Source organism: Nerophis ophidion, linkage group LG04 (assembly GCF_033978795.1).
Source record: "Nerophis ophidion isolate RoL-2023_Sa linkage group LG04, RoL_Noph_v1.0, whole genome shotgun sequence".
In the NCBI taxonomy this organism is placed as follows: Eukaryota; Metazoa; Chordata; class Actinopteri; order Syngnathiformes; family Syngnathidae; genus Nerophis; species Nerophis ophidion.
In genome coordinates, this window is record NC_084614.1 from 71,047,558 (window position 1) to 71,066,763 (window position 19,206).

The 19,206-nt window shown below is 44.1% G+C and overlaps 1 protein-coding gene across 6 annotated transcripts; it reads right to left on the minus strand.

The window, feature by feature from the left end:
* Positions 1-361: 361 nt before the first annotated feature.
* On the minus strand, positions 362-18,560 carry LOC133551831 (arf-GAP with Rho-GAP domain, ANK repeat and PH domain-containing protein 1). Of its 6 annotated transcripts, XM_061898962.1 has the most exons (27): positions 18,408-18,560; positions 18,026-18,105; positions 17,898-17,944; positions 14,912-16,750; positions 14,200-14,259; positions 13,956-14,112; positions 13,769-13,870; positions 11,971-12,075; positions 11,832-11,892; positions 11,643-11,763; positions 9,493-9,757; positions 9,211-9,410; positions 9,051-9,136; positions 8,792-8,974; positions 8,646-8,714; positions 8,475-8,574; positions 8,325-8,381; positions 8,121-8,247; positions 5,946-6,045; positions 5,551-5,752; positions 5,418-5,463; positions 5,163-5,359; positions 2,841-3,050; positions 2,670-2,775; positions 2,463-2,604; positions 2,319-2,387; positions 362-1,180 (listed from the first exon to the last, which is right to left on the minus strand). In XM_061898962.1, exons 1-26 carry the CDS (start codon positions 18,471-18,473, stop codon positions 2,364-2,366), a joined length of 4,752 nt encoding a protein of 1,583 aa, XP_061754946.1. In that variant the 5' UTR covers positions 18,474-18,560; the 3' UTR covers positions 362-1,180; positions 2,319-2,363. The 6 variants fall into 6 exon arrangements, with proteins under 6 accessions (XP_061754946.1, XP_061754945.1, XP_061754947.1 ...); XM_061898961.1 differs by having other exon boundaries at positions 362-2,387; XM_061898963.1 differs by having other exon boundaries at positions 362-2,387; positions 5,163-5,356; positions 18,408-18,559.
* Positions 18,561-19,206: the final 646 nt, after the last annotated feature.

The following is a 19,206-nucleotide window of genomic DNA, read 5'->3' on the forward strand; positions in this document are numbered from 1 at the left end:
GGTGTGACATTCATATGTTGTCAATATTTAGTGTTTTATCCTTCATAGTTAATATTGTAAATCCCACATTCTTTATCTTCATGTACATTCTGGGTGTCTCATTCAGTAAAAAAATTTAATATTCAATTCCGTTTTTACGGCGGTCTGTCATAAAGATTTTAGCATTCAATCAGACATTATTGTGAGGTTTTGTATTAGTGTTCCTAAAAATAATACAGGCCCCCAGATACATTTTTTTTCTCTAAATTTGGCCCACGAGTCAAAATCCCTGCTGTTAGAATTGTCCCGATACCAATATTTTGGGACCGGTACCAAAATGTATTTGGAATACTTTTCAAAACAAAAGGGACCACAAACAAAATGTAATTAACGGCTTTATTTTCACAGAAAATCTCATTATACGTTAAACATACATTTATCATTGCAATCAAAGAATAATTTCGGCATTAAATATAATTGTTAACATCTCTTTTAGTTGTAAGTTAGCAAACAAAGGCTCCTATTTTGGCTGCTGACGTATGCAGTAACATATTGTGTCATTTCCCATTCTAATACTTTCTCAAAATTATGAGGAACAAGCAGTAGAAAATGGATAATTAATCTACTGTTGTGGATTGCAAGGGGAGTGACGGCAAACGGACACCAGAGGGGAGTAGTGTGCAATGATTTATTATATATATGCCCTCTCTCTATATATATAATAATAATAATTTACAATACTAATAAACTATAGAATAGTGTGTGACAAAATCCAAGATTGTATGTGTGTGACTATGTGTGTAGATTAGCTCTAAAGTGTTACCGTAAATGTTGAATTAGGAGGGAAGGAACGAGGCAGTCCATGGGGCATGCAGGGGATCCGGGGCGAGAGAGAGGCGTCAGAGTCGTGGGGCGAGCGAAGAATCGAGGAACGAGGGAAGCAGTCGAAAAACCATGATGCACGGGGAGAGAGGGAAGTTCCGGGAGCACAAGACGCACAGCTTGACTCGGGGATGCAACACAGGGAAGGTAAAGATGATTACACTCCGGCACCGGCATGCCAGGTTGTCCAGGCTTATGAAGGCAGCTCCATCATTACCGTCAGGTGTGAGGATTGCCAGTGATTGATTGCAGCTGGCGGCTGCTGCAGGGCGGAGACGAACGCGGCTCGTCAGTGGATGTGCGCGCCCGTGGGTGTGTCCTGAAGTGCGCACAGACTGATGAGCGACGTTGGCAGTGGTCTGAGCCGTAACATCTACTTGTTCATTTGCTATTAATATCTGCTTACTTTTTGTTTTAACATGTTCTATCTAAACTTCTGTTATAATGTAATAAGCACTTATTTTTCAGTTGTTTGTATACTTTATATACATTTTGGGTGATACTACAAATTTTGCTGTCAATCCAATACCAAGTTGGTACAGGGTCATACATTGATCATAATTAAAGTTCTCCTGTGTCCATTTCATGAATTAATAAACAGTTAAAAAAAGACCAAAAATGGACATTATCGACGTAACCATTGACTATATACGACTCTTGTACTTGGTATCAATACAATCGATGTCTGTGTATGTATACCTGCCCACGGCATTTGTTTATATTGAGGTGCGCTAGCTTGCTGTTAGCAGTTAGCCTTTGTATCCTCCTACGGTGTGTAGTGAAGTATGTTTAATTAGTCCCCGTCCTTCAGGAATGATAATTGTAAGAAACGTAGTTCATTTGTCGCCATGGCGGCGAGGATTAGTGATATAGAAGTAGCTAAAACACTACTGACTGCGGATGGTCGTTAGCCGCTATCTAGCAAACGGCTAACGTTAACGTAGATTGCACAGTACAGTACGTATTCCGTACAATTGACTACTAAATGGTAACACCCGAATACATTTTTCAACTTGTTAATCAATTCATGGTAAGGGATAAGCACCTTTTGCAGAGCGGCGCTTTAGTGTTTATAGCTTCAACGTTACCCTTAGTTTTTAAGCCAAAAATGTGTCTATTCTTCCTTTTCTATCACCACACTGTGTCTACATGTAGGTACTCTGTGTGTGTGCATTGTTTTATGCTCCTCTGCTCGTTTTACCACCCCTCCGTCATCTCTGGAAAATAAATAGTACCGGTATTTTTCAGAAGCAATATAGTCCATTTTAACTCATTAGTACCGTGGTACTGTATTGGTACCGGTAAACCGCACTATATATACAATTCTCCATATTTCATTTATTATATAAAACAATTGTTTTTTTAAACTTTTTGGTATTTTGGTGGAAAAGGGCTGATGTCTTCCAACTCTTTCAACATGCAGACAATTGATCGTCAGTATTGATTTCGTCCCAAACCTTCCTCTTGTGCTTCTTCAGCGGACTGTGATCTGCTGCTCTTCCTCACCTGCCATGCTGTTTGTGGGTCTGGAAACCATTGCAACACACTTTTTAGCCAACGAACAATCCATTAACGTGGGTCACGTGACACGCATGCTGTACCGGAAAAAGCATGTCGTGGTGGATGATGAACTCGCGGGTCATATTGAGCAGATCGGCGCTCAAGCTGTTGAAGAGTGAGGGAACCAGAACCAGGGCCAGGTTTTGGGCGGACATCTTGTTGACTTGAGAGTAGGCCTGAACCCTGACACAAGACACGCACACAGTTAGGGGGAATGAGTCCGAGTCCCTGCCATGTTTTTTACTTACAAGTAAAAGTGTCCAAACAAGGCGTCCAGCGTTGCACGCTGCTGACCAGGGAGTTGCTGTAGCAACTGGCGGTAGGTTGACCACCTCTTTTCTTTATCTGGAATCACTGACACACAAAAGGTGTCAACTACTACTACAAGTAGTAATCATTTTGTAGTACTATGGACTGACCTGCCGCCTGTACCCAGTCCTTCTTTTCCTTCTCTGGGAAGAGCGGTTCCCTCTGGCGAATATATTTTTTCAGGGCAGAGGCTACGTCCAAAACACCTTGTTCATCTGACTCCAGAGAGGCAGAGCTCGGACATTTCACCAAGGCCTCCACCAGTTGTGACACCTTGGAGGCCAGTCCACAGCGGCGGTACACACCCTCCACATTCAGACCTGAAACAACAACCAATAAACATTGTCTGGGGAGCTCCCTGTCGGATACTGCGGTCAGTGGTGTAGGTGCTCCACAGGGGACCGTCCTGTCTCCTTTCCTGTTCACCCTGTACACCTCAGACTTCCAGTATAGTTCCAGGTCTTGCTACCTGCAGAAATACAGTGGGGCAAAAAAGTATTTAGTCAGCAACCGATTGTGCAAGTTCTCCCACTTAAAATGATGACAGAGGTCTGTAATTTTCATCATAGGTACACTTCAACTGTGAGAGACAGAATGTGAAAAAAAAAATCCAGGAATTCACATTGTAGGAATTTTAAAGAAATTATTTGTAAATTATGGTGGAAAATAAGTATTTGGTTAACCATTCAAAGCTCTCACTGATGGAAGGAGGTTTTGGCTCAAAATCTCACGATACATAGCCCCATTCATTCTTTCCTTAACACAGATCAATCGTCCTGTCCCCTTAGCAGAAAAACAGCCCCAAAGCATAATGTTTCCACCCCCATGCTTCACAGTAGGTGTGGTGTTCTTGGGATGCAACTCAGTATTCTTCTTCCTCCAAACACGACGGGTTGAGTTTATACCAAAAAGTTCTATTTTGGTTTCATCTGACCACATGACATTCTCCCAATCCTCTGCTGTATCATCCATGTATCCATTTTGGTATAAACTCAACTCGTCGTGTTTGGAGGAAGAAGAATAATGAGTTGCATCCCAAGGACACCAAACCTACTGTGAAGTATGGGTGTGGAAACATCATGCTTTGGGGCTGTTTTTCTGCTAAGGGGACAGGACGATTGATCCGTGTTAAGGAAAGAATGAATGGGGCCATGTATCGTGAGATTTTGAGCCAAAACCTCTTTCAATCAGTGATAGCTTTGAATGGTTGACCAAATACTTATTTTCCACCATAATTTACAAATAAATTCTTTAAAATTCCTACAATGTGAATTCCTGGATTTTTTTTTCACATTCTGTCTCTCACAGTTGAAGTGTACCTATGATGAAAATTACAGACCTCTGTCATCATTTTAAGTGGGAGAACTTGCACAATTGGTGGCTGACTAAATACTTTTTTGCCCCACTGTACTCAGATGACTCTGCTGTGGTCGGGTGTATCAGAGAGGGACAGGAATCGGAGTACAGGACACTGATCGCATACTTTGTGGAGTGGTCTTAGGCGAACCATCTGGTTCTTAATATGGACAAGACCAAGGAGCTGGTCATCGACTTCAGGAAGAGAATGACCCCGGTGGAGCCCATCAAGATCCAGGGCCGGGAAATGGCAGTAGTGGGGCAGTTTAAGTACCTGGGAGTCGACTTGAACAGCAGACTGGACTGGAAGGACAACTGCAATGCTGTTTACAAGAAGGGCATGAGCAGCTTAGGTCCTTTAATGTGTGGAAACATTTTATCAGTCTTTTGTGGCCGGTGCCCTGTACTTCGCAGTGGTCTGTTGGGGGAGCAGCACCAGCAAAAGGGACTCAAACCGGATTGACAAACTGATCCGGAAAGCCGGCCAAACTATTGGCTCGCAGTTGGAGGCGTTTGTATCAGTGAGGGACAAGAGGACACTGGACAAACTGCTGGCCATTACGGACAATCCTGCCCACCCACTCCACCTGACAATTGAGGGACAGCAGAGTTCATACTCCAACAGGCTCCTTCAGCTTGGTTCCCACAGTGTTCGATTCAAGAACTCCTTCATTCCGCACTCCATCCAGCTGTATAATCACTCCCCATACAGCAATAGATGATATCTGTCTATTACCTGACACCTGACACATATACAGCTGTCACATATATTGTAATATTGTACATGGTAATTTTTCTACACTGCATATATGATATATCTGATATATTTATATATATCTGTATATATAATATACTGTACATATATGGTGTAAATATTACGTACATGTCTTATATTTTACATTGCTATATTTAGTTTGTGTATACCTGCATTGTCCTTTCTATCCTTACACTTTCCATCATTGTAACTGAGCTACTGTGTGGAACAATTTCCCTTGTGGATCATTAAAGTTTGTCCAAGTCAAAGTCTAAGTCTTTTGAGAAGAAAAAGACAATGTGAAGAAGAGAAGTCTTCTTACCGTAGTCTTGGATGTGTTTGATGCAGCGTTCAATGGCCAGCGGCACCGAGTTCATCACTTCGATGTCTGCTATTGGGTACAGAGATTGATTGGCCGCCCGAGGTTTTGAAATGTTCTGATTGGCCAGAGCATCCTGGAGGAGGCCGTACCAGCTATGGCAGCTGTAGTGCTCGTCAAAGTGCAGAGAAACGCCCCTGCTGACGGGCAATTGTCACGTAATTTCAAACAAATAATTTGTGTAACATACACACCCACCTGTCTCTGTATACCATGGAGATGGCGTCTTCAAATTGCTTCACCTCTAAAAAAAAAATAAGAAGGAACTTTGCTTTTGGTGTTTTCCATGTGACTTTAATTCATGTTGGATGTGAATGTCAAGAAGAGTTACCGTAGTGACTGAGCGTGCTCAGTTCAATTATGAGAGGCGGCTTTGAGTGTCTGTGAGCACGGTGAACGCTCACGCCGCCATCCCAAAGCAACAACCAAGCATCGGGATTATTGGTGGCTACCCCCACTTCAACAACACACACTTTACTGACTGCTAAGGCCCCGCACACCTCTGCGTAGGACACGCCCCCTGGCAGAATTACCTGCAAAAAAAAATGACAGCAGTGACAACCTGAAACATTTGAACATGCAACATATAGGCTGGTCAGGTGGTTCCAAGCATGTTTGAGTGCCGTCATGTGTCCAGTCTGGTGGTCTGAGGTCTGGAAATCTTATCAGGGGGTTTTGGTCTTGTCAGTTGGTCTGGGTCATGGAAGGAGTCTTGGGGAGGCTCACCTTAAGGATGTGGACCAGGTGCGTCAAGAGCTCGTCCTCGCTTTCAGCCACGCAAACGATCCGATTGTCTAAAGTGACCAACTCGAACTGAAAGGTTGGCCTGAAAGCAAAAACAGTTCATAGTCTTGTGTCACTAAAATACTGTTGGTTTGTCTGTCTGTTAGTAAATTCGCCAAACAACTCAAAAAGTGATCAAATATTTTAACTAACTTTTAGGAAATGTCCAAAAATGTTCCAGATCATTTCTACTCAGTTACCTGACGCTGTTCGTAACAACCTTCAACTTCCGTGTGTGTACGTAAGTCTTAAAACTCATTTGTATAGGCTACTAACTACTCAGTGGCCTAGTGGTTAGAGTGTCAACCCTGTGAGTTCCAACCCCGGCCCAGTCATACCAAAGACTATAAAAATGGGACTCATTACCTCCCTGCTTGGCACTCAGCATGAAGGGTTGGAATTGGATGCTAAATCACCAAAAATGATTCCCGGGCGCGGCACCGCTGCTGCCCACTGCTCCCCTCAACTCCAAGGGGGTGAACAAGGGTGATGGGTCAAATGCAGGGAATAATTTTGCCACACCAAGAGTGCGTGTGACAATCAACTTTGAAGTTTTTAGCCTTTAAATAGACCCCCCATTTTAGACCAGTTGATCTGCCGTCTCTTTTCTGCTCTGCCCCCTTCTCCTGCGTGGAGAAGCTTTTAGGTGACTACTGATGAGTCGCTAGCTGTTCAATCTCAGGACCCGGGAAAAAGGGAAAACAGGTGACGGGACCCTGTCTCCACTCAAGATGATCCCCTGCTAGCCCCACTATGGACTGGACTCTCACACTATTAACTAGATCCACTCGACGTCCATTGCACCGGGCGCCCAGGGGGAGGGTCCCCACATCTGCCGTCCCCTCTAAGGTTTCTCATTGTATCCCATTGGGTTGAGTTTTTTCTTGCCCTGTTGAGATCTGAGCAAAGGAGGTCGTTACGGATTGTGCAGCCCTTTGAGACACTTGTGATCAAGGGCTATATAAATAAACTTTGATCAATTGATTGATACGTCTTCACCCACTGAGACAAACAAGAGGATGTCTGACGAGAGGGTTCACTCCGTTTTTTCCCCTCATTCCGCTATGGATACTGTAGCTCAAAATTTTATGGGTATATTTTGATTCAACTTTCCAAAAATAGGATAAGGAACAATCGATTTGAATTTGGGCCTCATCTGTATAATTTCTGCTACGTTACCTTCCGTTAATGCATTTGTGTGGGTGTATAATAGTATGCTGGTATGTTAGTGGAGATAAACAAGAGTGTTTCCTCATCATGTTTTAGATAGCTCAAAAAGTCATAGGCGGATTTTCATCTAATCCGAGGACGTCTTTGTGGTTTGTGAAGCCCTTTGAGACATAAGGAACGCAAGATCGTTACAAGATAATTTCAAAGAACAAGTGATTATATTTTGTGAAGTGAAGTGAATTATATTTATATAGCGCTTTTCTCTAGTGACTGTAAGCGCTTTACATAGTGAATCCCAATATCTAAGTTACATTCAAACCAGTGTGGGTGGCACTGGGAGCAGGTGGGTAAAGTGTCTTGCCCAAGGACACAACGGCAGTGACTAGGATGGTGGAAGCGGGAATCGAACCTGGAACCCTCAAGTTGCTGGCAGGGCCACTCTACCAAACAAGCTATGCCGCCCCAGTATCAGGGTAATCCAGATCACCGTGTGTATGAAGGACTTTTTTGCTGTTGGGAAGTCTGTGTTCATCAATAATAATAATGGATTATATTTATATCGCGCTTTTCTATTATTAGATACTCAAAGCGCTCACAGAGAAGTGGGACTCAACATTCATTCACACCTGGTGGTGGTAAGCTACATCAGTAGCCACAGCTGCCCTGGGGTAGACTGACGGAAGCATGGCTGCCAGTTTGCGCCTACGGCCCCTCCGACCACCACCAATCATTCATTCATCATTCATTCACCTGTGTGAGCGGCACCGGGGGCAAAGGGGGAAGTGTCCTGCCCAAGGACACAACGGCAGCGATTTTTTTGGATGTCATTAGGTGGGAAGCGAACCTGCAACCCTCAGGTTTCTGGCACGGCCGCTCTACCCACTACGCCATGCCGCCCCATCAAGAGCTTTCTAGTTAATAATGTAATAGTATAATAGGAATGATTACCCGTCTTTTCGGAAAAGCGATAAAACTTCCCGCAAGTCGAGGACGTCACATGCCGCGGAGTCATTTTCCAAAGAAAAGAGGAAACGATCGTCTTCCAATTTGCCATGGAGCTCCTCCTCTTCCTCACCTGCACAAACGACGCACATCAAATCAATACAACAAAAGTACCTGGAGGCCGGCGATTTTATTTGATTTTTTTTTTACATGAGGGGACGGAGTCAGCTCGCCTGTACCCTATCTTGGGAAGGTAAGGTGGAACCTCTATTTTGAAAAAAACAAAACAAAACAACAACAAAAATTGCTAACATCTTTGTCTTCATACTGTTTTCAATGCAAATAAGTGTTGTGTTTCACCTGTATACTCGTTGAGTTTAAGTATCTCTGCCTGCAGAGCTTGCCCGGCCCTCTCAGCCAGCTGGATGGGAGAGGGGCTCTGAGGATCTGATTGACACACCTGCAGGAAGGCAGTGATGATATAAAATGTTTGTACATGTGTGAATGTGTGTGTTTGTGTGAGTGTGACACCTTTGCCCCGGAGCAGATAAGTGTCATGGTTTCTTCGACATCGCTGCCACAAACAACCTCTCGCATCCTCTGAAACAAAACATGGAGTGGAGTCACTGGGTCGTACAAGTGGTCTTACGGTCAACATGGTCACGCGTCAGTCACACCTGCTGCATCAGATCAGAAGAGGACGCCAGCGCATGTACTCTTCGGTACTGCCCCTTGCGGTATTTGTCTTGAATGAAGTTTGATCTCTGCTCATCTGAAGACTCTGGTCTTAACTGCTCGAAAAGGGGCACCAGCGGCGCCCACACCTGATTGGCCAGCCTGTTGCCATATGTAACGAACAGCTGTGAGGGAAGAGGGTTTCACAGGTCTAAGAGACAGACAAACATTTAATTGTGTGTTCCGTCCGCTCCGCCTTACCTGTACGAGTGGTTCAGTCCAAACCTTGTTGTCCATCTTTAGACTCCGGACATTGGAGAGAGTGCTGCCAAGACTTCGATGGTGACCTGAAGAAATATGCCTAGCATTAACTGGTTAGTTAGTATTAAACAGGAGGACTGTCGGATAAGGGAGTGGTCACCTGCACATCTGTCACAGATGACAAGCAACAGGTTGATCGACGCCCACTCAGGATTGGCGGCGCTGCAATCGGCGCACTGTTGATTGGAGGGATTTTTCCATAGACGCGTCGCCACCTGGCTGCTGGACAGAGCACGACTGATTGATGAGGACAAGCCGTCTAACCAGACCTTAAGATCCTTTGATGAATCAACAGACAGGCTGGCGAAAGGAATGGAGACACAGTCAAGCAGAGAGGAAAACACATATAATGGGACAGAAAGGAGGACAAACGGGTCAGTACTGTATGGTCTTGAAGGGCGTGGTCATTGAAAATGAGTGTTTTCCGGTCGCCGTGACTGAGGCCAAGTTCAGAGGAATGCTGTAGGAAGCCAGGCCGAGCTGGAAACGATCTTTCTCGGGGTAAACCCAGAAGTCAGGCCCGCAGATGGCAGCGTAATTCCGGCTTCTTATATCTTTGATGTTGATCGGCCCGTGCAGTTCCGGTGCAGCGGGATTCGGTTGTCCCCGAGACGCCAAGAGAGACTGGACCCAACCTTCTTGAATATCTGTGACACAAACCACCGGGAATAAATATTTCTGTATTGAAGTCACATGACAAAATCCAACAGAAGACAGGATAAACTAGAGATCGTTCCAGGCGTTCTTCCCGCACGCGCTACCACTTCACCAGACCCAGAAAGCTGCTTCCGTATTAATTTTAAAAAGGCATCACAATATTATCTTTTTTTTTCTCCCCAACTACATCACTGATTAGTACTCACTGCAGACTTTGTGAGAGCCAATAAACTTAATAAAACATCACTTACTGTACAATGTCTGCAGTCATTAGGATGCTGACTGCTGGGATGTTCATGTATTGCTGTTTAGATGAAAAAATACTCATAATCCAAGTGTCTTTTTGTGTTGTTTTTGCCATCCCGTTTCTAAATTGGCTGCCAAAGTGTAAACATTTGTCGGAATACGTCCTCTTCCCTCTACTATCCAGGTTAGAGGCATGATTTATAATCTACAATAAAGTTTTACGAGCAAGGATATGTCACACAAGCTCGTGATCAAAGTGCCGCTATAAATAGTTTGTCTGCGTTAGCGCTTACAATAACAATATTACTGATACTTGGTTAAAAGTCAGGTCACGAAATGTAAATTCAGTATTGTTGGCGCTTTTTGAATGTTTTTTTTGTTGGGATCTATGGGCGGAATAGAGGACCTCCCATTGGCTCGGCTGTAAGCAGACTTTTATTTGCATTTATTTACAAGTTTGAATGCATTGAAAAAAAAATACATTCGTCTTCATGTATTTCATAATGATTGTGAACAATGGGCAAAAAAGTGCAGTTCCCCTTTGAGGGGATAAGGGGAGGGAACGGGGGCGGGGTGGTGCTGTCAGGACCTGACACATCAGGCCATGTCTTGTTTGATACATGTTATAGTTTTCCTATGTTTCAGGGCTATTTCTCTTTCAGCGCTTCTTCCTATGTTTACTTTCTGTGTTTTTGAGCGCGCTCTCCGCACTTGCCTTCATTTAGTGGTTAGCTAATCATGGCCCCTTATATACCCAGTCTTTCCACTCAGACCCAGCACGGGTACTTTGTTCGCTATTAGCAAAAAGTTATGTTCAGTGCAGCCTCTTTCGATGACAGTAAGTTGGTACAGTATGCGAGCTCCTTGTTACTCTCTTTCTTTGTCTGCTATGCAAAGTTTTTCTTTTAAGTGGCATTGAGCTCGGGCTTCACGGTGGGAGAGGGGTTTGTGCGTCTGCCTCACAATACAAAGGTCCTGAGTAGTCCTGGGTTCAAACCCGGGCTCGGGATCTGTCTGTGTGGAGTTTGCATGTCCTCCCCGTGACTACGTGGGTTCCCACCGGGTACTCCGGCTTCTTCCCACTTCCAAAGACATGCACCTGGGGATAGGTTGATTGGCAACACTAAATGGTCCCTAGTGTGTGAATGTGAGTGTGAATGTTGTTTGTCTATCTGTGTTGGCCCTGCGATGAGATGGCGACTTGTCCAGGGTGTACTCCGCCTTTCGCCCGATTGTAGCTGAGATAGGCACCAGCGCCCCCCGCAACCCCAAAGGGAATAAGCGGTAAAAAATTAATGGATGGATGGGCATTGAGCTCCCTGTGCTCGTTTCTTATCAGCACGGTCTCCCATTTTGGATTTTTGCCCTATCTTTGTAGATTAAAAGTGTCTTATCTACGCGCTGCTTGTCTTTCTGCATCCTGGAGAACACGGTCTCACTACCGTGCGACCCGATCATAACAGATTACATCATTATCGTCAGGAAAAAACGTATATCGATATGATCCGAAATCTAGTTTGTATGTCAATGTCGGCCAATTATATCAGTCAACCACTACTATCATGGTACAAATCAGTGCAGTCCAATAGAAAATTGGAAAGAGTGGGAGAGTAGAGAGCAGTATCTTACCATCACTGGGAGCCATGAAGTCATAATGTTTCTTTTTGAAGTAAACCGAGAACCTTCTCTTGTCTAGTTTCTTTATGTTAGTGATACTGGACACGTGGAAAAGGATCTCGCTGAAATAGTCCTGTTTAAGAAAACGCAATTATTACTAACACACACATACAAAATATACACAAAAGAGGACGGACTTACTTTTCGTTTTTTCTGCAGTGACATCAACTGTCCATCAAATGTCCCCCAAAATACATAATGTCTAAAAAAAAAAAAAAGAAGACATCTTTTTATTGTATGTTTATTTTATCTCTCAAGACAAAAAGGACGATGAATATACCTGAAGCCTTTCCATGTCTCCAGCCAGCTTGCTCGGGCCACACCACTTTGTGGAATGGAGCGTGGGCCTTGTCCTTTCGTTCTGGACACTCGAATCGTTGCAATGCTGCATGACAACAACACAACTTCACAAAAAGGTTTTATTTGTCCATCTTTCCCAATGCCTGTCCTCATTAGGCCATCCCTCCAGGATTTCGTGGTTTTTTTTTGTGATTATCGTGACCTAAAATGCCTGAATTTGAGGCAACTTTTTCAGAAAGTAGAGGCTTATTTACTTCAATAATGTTGAATCACCTTGTGATTTTATGAATTTGTTATCACCCCCTGCGACCCCAAAAGGGACAAGCGGTAGAAAATGGATAGATGGATGTTTTAAATGTCCCTTGTAACCTTAACCTCCAAATGCGCAGTATTTCAACCAAAATGTTTAAACAGTGATGTTTTACTTGTTTTATTTAATGGTCAGTTAAAAGTACACACTCGACTGCAATAAAAGAACAAACTTTTTTGTAATGTTTTGATCATTGATAACTAATAATAGTAACAATTAATTATGATTACAGAAAGAAACACCACCAAAGGTGTTGTCCAAACGTTGCAGACATTCTCTGTGTATGTTTTACGCTTGAAAACTGTGTCGATCTTAAACATTTCACATGAACACACGTTAAGAGCATTTGTAAACTGTTGAGAGCAACATTTCAGGGCGTTCAATCGTTCGCAACTGGACTGCTCGGTTTGTCTTAAAGACAAACCGAGCAGTCCAGTTGCGAACGATTGAATGCCCTAAGACAGGGGTCGGGAACCTTTTTGGCTGAGAGAGCCAAGAAGCCAACTATTTTAAAATGTATTTCCGTAAGAGCCATATAATATTTTTTTTAACACTGAACACAACAAAACGCGTGCATTTTTAAGAAAGACCAACATTTCTAGAGAGGTCTCTTATTCTTTGTAAAAACATTGTTATTCTGAAGCTAACTGTGGAGGGGGCGTGGCCTACGGGCCTGTTGTCGAAATCAGCGACAGGTACGTAGAAGGCCCACCTGGGCCTTTTTATCTGATCACCTGTCGCTATGTCATAAGCAGCCGCCAGGAGGAGAGATGGGCTTGGGGCTAGAAACCAGAGCGCGAGCGAGAAAGAAAGAGAAAAAGACAATTGCTGGAAAGCAACTGAGAGACTTATTGAAAAATAAAATAATATTGAAACCCTGAAACAGGTTCTCATGTCAGTGCTTGGTGGTCTGAAGAACCCCCAGGAGGGCAAGCCCCACACTAACCAATAATAATTAAATGACTTCTTACCAACTTCTTGAACATAAAAATGCATGACAATGTTTTATATTTTGAACGTTTTTTTAACACAAGTGGAATTATTCATTATTTATCGTGTTAAGCAATGTCAGCTCAGATTTATCCGAGAGCCAGATGCAGTCATCAAAAGAGCCACATCTGGCTCGCGAGCCATAGGTTCCCTACCCCTGCCCTAAGATGACAATCACCTGGATGAATGAGAACCTTCATAAGTATGTTGAGAGCAACCTTAAGGGTAATTTGTGTTGGCAAATAGGAGACCATGAGAGTTAACAATCACTCATGTTAATTGCCTTTTTGCTATGTAAGCATTGCAAATCTACTGGTAATTATCTTAATCTAGATAAATAAATATATAAATTCATGTAAAAAAGGAAGTCAGGACTTAAATTCTTTGCTAAGTGTTTACATTTAGCAGAAGGCTTAGCGCTGAAAATTGGACCAACAACAACGACTCCACAAATTCATAAGTTGTGTCTGTTTTGTACCTTGGAATCTTTTGTTTGTAATATTTTGCCATTTTTGCTGATTGGCCAGCAGGTGGGACTGGCTGAGGGGGAATAACACTTGCTGAAAGGTTGTAAAGGACACTTCACGAACAACAGACACAACACACATTATTAGTGTAAACAAAAGTCGTGGTACTGAGTGAAGTACCGCATATACTGTACGTACTTGTTGTTGTTGAGCCGGTTGTGTGCAAGGTCAACTGTCATTTGTTCATTAGGTCCAGATGAAACTTCCAAAGGTTCCTCCTCATTTGACGAATCAGAGTCAACGTCCTCATCCGAGCCGTCCAACATATTAAGGTAGAGGCCTTCTTTCCCTTTCTCTGTGGTGTTAGCGAGAAGAAAAGGGGAAGTTGTCAGGTGTAACGTGAATCAAGCTGAAAATTGCATATGGTCCTACTGTACTGTACCTTGTCCAGTGGGCCCAGCATCTCCCTCTGGTTGTGATGATGGGGCCACAACAAGCACATCTGGACCAGAGAAAGACAACAGTGATTGTCTAGCAATTGTCAAGAACAAGGTCTGGACATTAAGCAGAAAATACATTCGTCACAAAGGGTTAAGTTATTTTGTCAATACAATCATTGCAAAGCTTCGGTCACTCTGGATGGGTCGACCCATGTTGGGCTCTGACGAGGAAAGGAGGGTGAGGGCTGTTGGGGTGGGAGCAGGGCTCCTTCCTGAAAACAGGAGTGGCTCTGCGCCCACTCAGTTCGGGCCTCCTGATTTCTACCTGTCCTTCTGAGTGTTGGTCTCTTGCTGGCTCTGGGGCTGGTTGTCCTCTGGTCCTAACACCTTTGTTTGTCTTGGGCTATGATGGGCCTGTTCTGGGCCAGCACACCCGTGTTGAGCCAGAGATTTTCTGGTGGACGATCTTATCGTCATACTATATTATTCTTTCCCATACCTAACTATCTTACCTATGATGCTGTTAAGGTTGTGCTTCAATGTGTGCCTTCTATGTGTTTTCCATACAACATTTTCTTAGTTTTACTCCCTTAATACTGTTTCAAGAAAAATCAACGGCCATTCGAAAGCAATTCGAAAGCCATTTGAGAGATTCAGAAAAAGCAACTTGGATTCACAGTGATAATCAACAAAAAGAAACAGTGAGTAATTTACCAGCGTGTGAGTCACCCCTTATCAAAGGAGTGAGGGGTTCAGGTGGCCGTGTCTGCGGGCTCATCCAGGCGCTAACAGCAAGGCTGGGGGAGCTTTCGGTAGTAACGGCAGGGTTAGCAATGGTGCTGGCAGTGCCTGCTAAACTTGGGATGCGGCTTGCAATGCTGCTGACCATGCTTTGTATGGATGGAGGGTACGAGGTGGAGGAGCTTTGCGTAGTAACTGCAGGGTTAGCAGTGGTGCTAGTAGTTCCTGATAAATTTGGTGTGCGGCTTGCAATGCTCCTGACCATGCTTCGTATGGATGAACGGGACGAGGTGGAGGAGCTTTGCGTAGTAACCGCAGGGTTAGCAGTGGTGCTCAGAGTTTCAGCTAAGCTTGTTCTGCGGTTTGCAATGCTGCTGACCATGCTTTGTATGGATGGAGGAGACAAGGTGGAGGAGCTTTGCGTAGTAACCGCAGGGTTAGCAGTGGTGCTCACAGTTCCATCAAAACTTGTTGAGCGGTTTACAAGGCTCCTGACCATTCTTTGTATGGATGGAGTGGACGAGGTGGAGGAGCTTTGCGTAGTAACCACAGGATTAGAAAGGGGGCTAGCAGTTCCAGTTAAACTTGGGTTGCGGTTTACAATGCTGCTGACCATGCCTTGTATGGATGGAAGGGACATGGTAGAGGAGCTTTGCGTAGTCACCGCAGGGTTAGCAGTGGTGCTAGCAGTTCCATCTAAATTTGGTGTTCGGTTTGCAATGCTGCTGACCATGCTTTGTATGGATGGAATGGACGAGGTGGAGGAGCTTTGCGTAGTAACCGCAGGGTTAGCAGTGGTGCTAGCAGTTCCATCTAAACTTGGTATGTGGTTTGCAATGCTGCTGACCATGCTTTGTATGGATGGAGGGGACGAGGTGGAGGAGCGTTGCGTTGTAACCACAGGGATAGCTGAGCTGCTAGCAGTGCCATCCAAACCGGGTGTGTCGTTTGCAATGCTGCTGACCATGCTTTGTATGGAGGAAGGGGACGAAGCGGAGGAGCTTTGCGCAGTAACCGTAGGGTTAGCAGTGGTGCTAGCAGTTTCATCTAAATTTGGTGTTCGGTTTGCAATGCTGCTGACCATGCTTTGTATGGATGGAAGGGACGAGGTGGAGGAGCTTTGCGTAGTAACCGCAGGGTTAGCAATGGTGCTAGCAGTTCCATCTAAACTTGGTATGTGGTTTGCAATGGTGCTGACCATGCTTTGTATGAGTGGAGGGGACGAGGTGGAGGAGCTTTCCGTTGTAACCACAGGGTTAGCAGTGGTGCTACCAGTTCCATCCAAACTGGGTGCATGGTTTGCAATGCTGATGGCCATGCTCTGTACGGAGGAAGTGGATAAAGTGGAGGAGCTTTGCGCAGTAACCGTGGGGTTAGCAGTGGTGCTAGCAGTTCCATCTAAACTTGGTGTGCGGTTTGCAACGCTGCTGACAATGCTCTGTATGGAGGAAGGGGACGAGCTGGAGGAGCTATGCATAGTAACAGCAGAGTTAGCAAGGGTGCTAAAAGTTCCATCTAAACTTGGTGTGGGGCTGCTCATGTCCAGGCTTTGTATGGATGGAGGGGACGAGGTGGAGGAGCTTTGCATAGTAACGGCAGGGTTAGCAATGGTGTCAGCAGTTCCTGCTAAACTTGGTATGCTGCTTTTAATGCTGCTGACCATACTTTGCATGGATGGAAGGGACGAGGGGACAGGTACAATTGGTGGATCTTGAGCAGAGTCAGTTGTTTCCATTGGTGGTATGTCAGCAACACCTGCCAGTGTCTGTAAACCCGGTGATTCAGCAGTGGAACCAAGAGGGGGATCTTCATCTGAAGGGAAAGGAGACATCATAAACCATGTAAAATCACGTTAGTACTTAAAAGTTCTTGATCTTCCAATTACAACAGTAAAAAATACTAATGGGATCAGCAATTTGTGGGACAGTATATTGTCGGTCACAATGTATTATCGGCAAAGGTCTATTTATACATTCACAGATTTCACTTGCAAACCTACATACCGTATTTCCTTGAATTGCCACAGCGCATATAGTATTCGCCTGCCTTGAATTACTGCCATGTCAAGCTCGCTTCCCAAAATAATTAGCGCATGCTTAGTATTACCGCCTGGTCAAACTTGTGACGTGCCGAGTGACACTTCTCCTGTCATCATTTTCAAAATGGAGTAGGCTGATGAAAATAGCAGGATTTTTTAAATCACATAAAGGGAAGAAGATTAGGAGCTATTCAGTAGGATTTAAGGTCCAAGCTTACATCACACTCAATTTTTTACTGCATACCATTGGTAAGTGCCGGAGTGAGAAGGGGTTTTAAAATAATTAGCGCATGCTTACTTTTACCGCATGCCTTTGGTAAGCGCAGGAGTGAGAAGAGGTTTTAAATTAATTAGCGCCCCGGCGGCAGTTCAAGGAAGTGAAGTGAATTATATTTATACAGCACTTTTTCTCTAGTGACTCAAACCGCTTTACATAGTGAAACCCAATATCTAATTTTTACATTCAAACCAGTGTGGGTGGCACTGGGAGCAGGTGGGTAAAGTGTCATGCCCAAGGACACAACGGCAGTAACTAGGATGGCGGAAGCGGGGATCGAACCTGCAACCCTCAAGTTGCTGGCACGGCCGCTCTACCAACCGAGCTATACCGCTATTACGGTACATATTGTTTACACACACAAATCTGATCATGCACACACAGATTGTATGACAGACACTGTGTGAGACATGCATTTACAAATTGTTTTGCTACCATCGTGCTCACATAAAAATTCAAACCAGTTTACAAACCAGTTTGGCAGAAAGCATCAGCAGTCCCTTCAGTTTAACTTTCCTCACCAAAATATCCCTGAATATTTTGTTGTGGTGTGTGCGTGTGCATGCATGTGCGTGTGTGTATGTGATGTATGTGCGTGTGTGTGTGTGTGTGTGTGTGTTTATGTGCCTGTGGTACATCTGTACCTGTTCTTGGCAGAACTCCATCTGATGCATTTTGGCGAATCGGATCTCTGAAAGGCACGAAAATGTCTCAGCTGTGTTCACCTTCTTCAAAAAAAACCAAGTGTATGAGCGCACATTTACGGACTTACCTTTCCGGAGAAGAGGTGGAGCTTAATCTGTCGCTTGCATAACGAGCTCGAGGTTTGGGGACAGGTGGGGCCGGGGTCATCTGATACAGTGGACATATTTTTGGACTATGAGTGATTGCTCGTTCAATCAAACAATCAATCAAAGTGTACTTGTATAGCCTTTAATCACAAATGTCTAAAAGGGCTGCACAAGCCACAACGCCATCCGTTATCGTTAAGGACACCAATACAACCATAGACGTTCTCAATCACAACCAATCAGGCTGTTGTCATGACATCAGAATGGGATGATAACGTGCCAACAATGTGTGTGCGTGGAGTGTGGATTCACATTTATTCAGTCCTAACTAAAAATTATGAAATCGCAAAGACGTTCTCTTACCGTGTTTGTCCAAAGATCCACTTGTTTCCTTTCCACCTCTTTTCTATTCTGGTCCGGTTCAAACATCGCTCAACCTGCTCTGTCAGTTTTTCACACGACCAGTTTGACTGACTCACGTCATCAAACATATGTGTGTGTGCACGCATGTGTGTGCATGCGTGCGTGCGTGTGTGTGTGTGTGTGTGTGTGTTGCTAGCATTGAACTGTGTCAGTTGAAGACATGTGAAGGAAGCTGCTCTTCCTCTCCACACCACTAGATGTTGCTTTTTAACAGGATTTCTATGTTGTAGACCTAAAGTAAATGTAGAGCAACTTTCTTCACTATTAAAACTACTTCGACAGAAAGAAAGTCAATAAGGTATAGACAATTAACCGTGGTATATTGTTTAGGAAAATGGAAAGGTATGTATGGTATGAGACAGGGGGGGCTTTGAGTAGAGTAGAAAACCGACAGCAATTCGGACAAATAGGCAGTCTTCGGCATATTACTTTTCTATAGCCATTAATTATAGTTACTCACTACTTACCCCAAAAAATGAAAGTCACAGTATTACTAATGGAATTGCTCTTTAAAAAAACAAAAAATCAAATATATGGCATACGCAGTTGAGAGATGTTTCATGAGAGCAGTGTGTGTGTGAGCCATTGAAAGGCAGCGTCAGTTGCCAAGCAACTTGTGACGTCAGCGAGAGCGCACTCAGACGAAACATTATCTCAGCTAGGTTTGTTAGCCTAACAACAGCTGTTTGCCAGCTGTAACATCGGTTGAATCTTTTTACTGAATCGTGTTAATACTAGT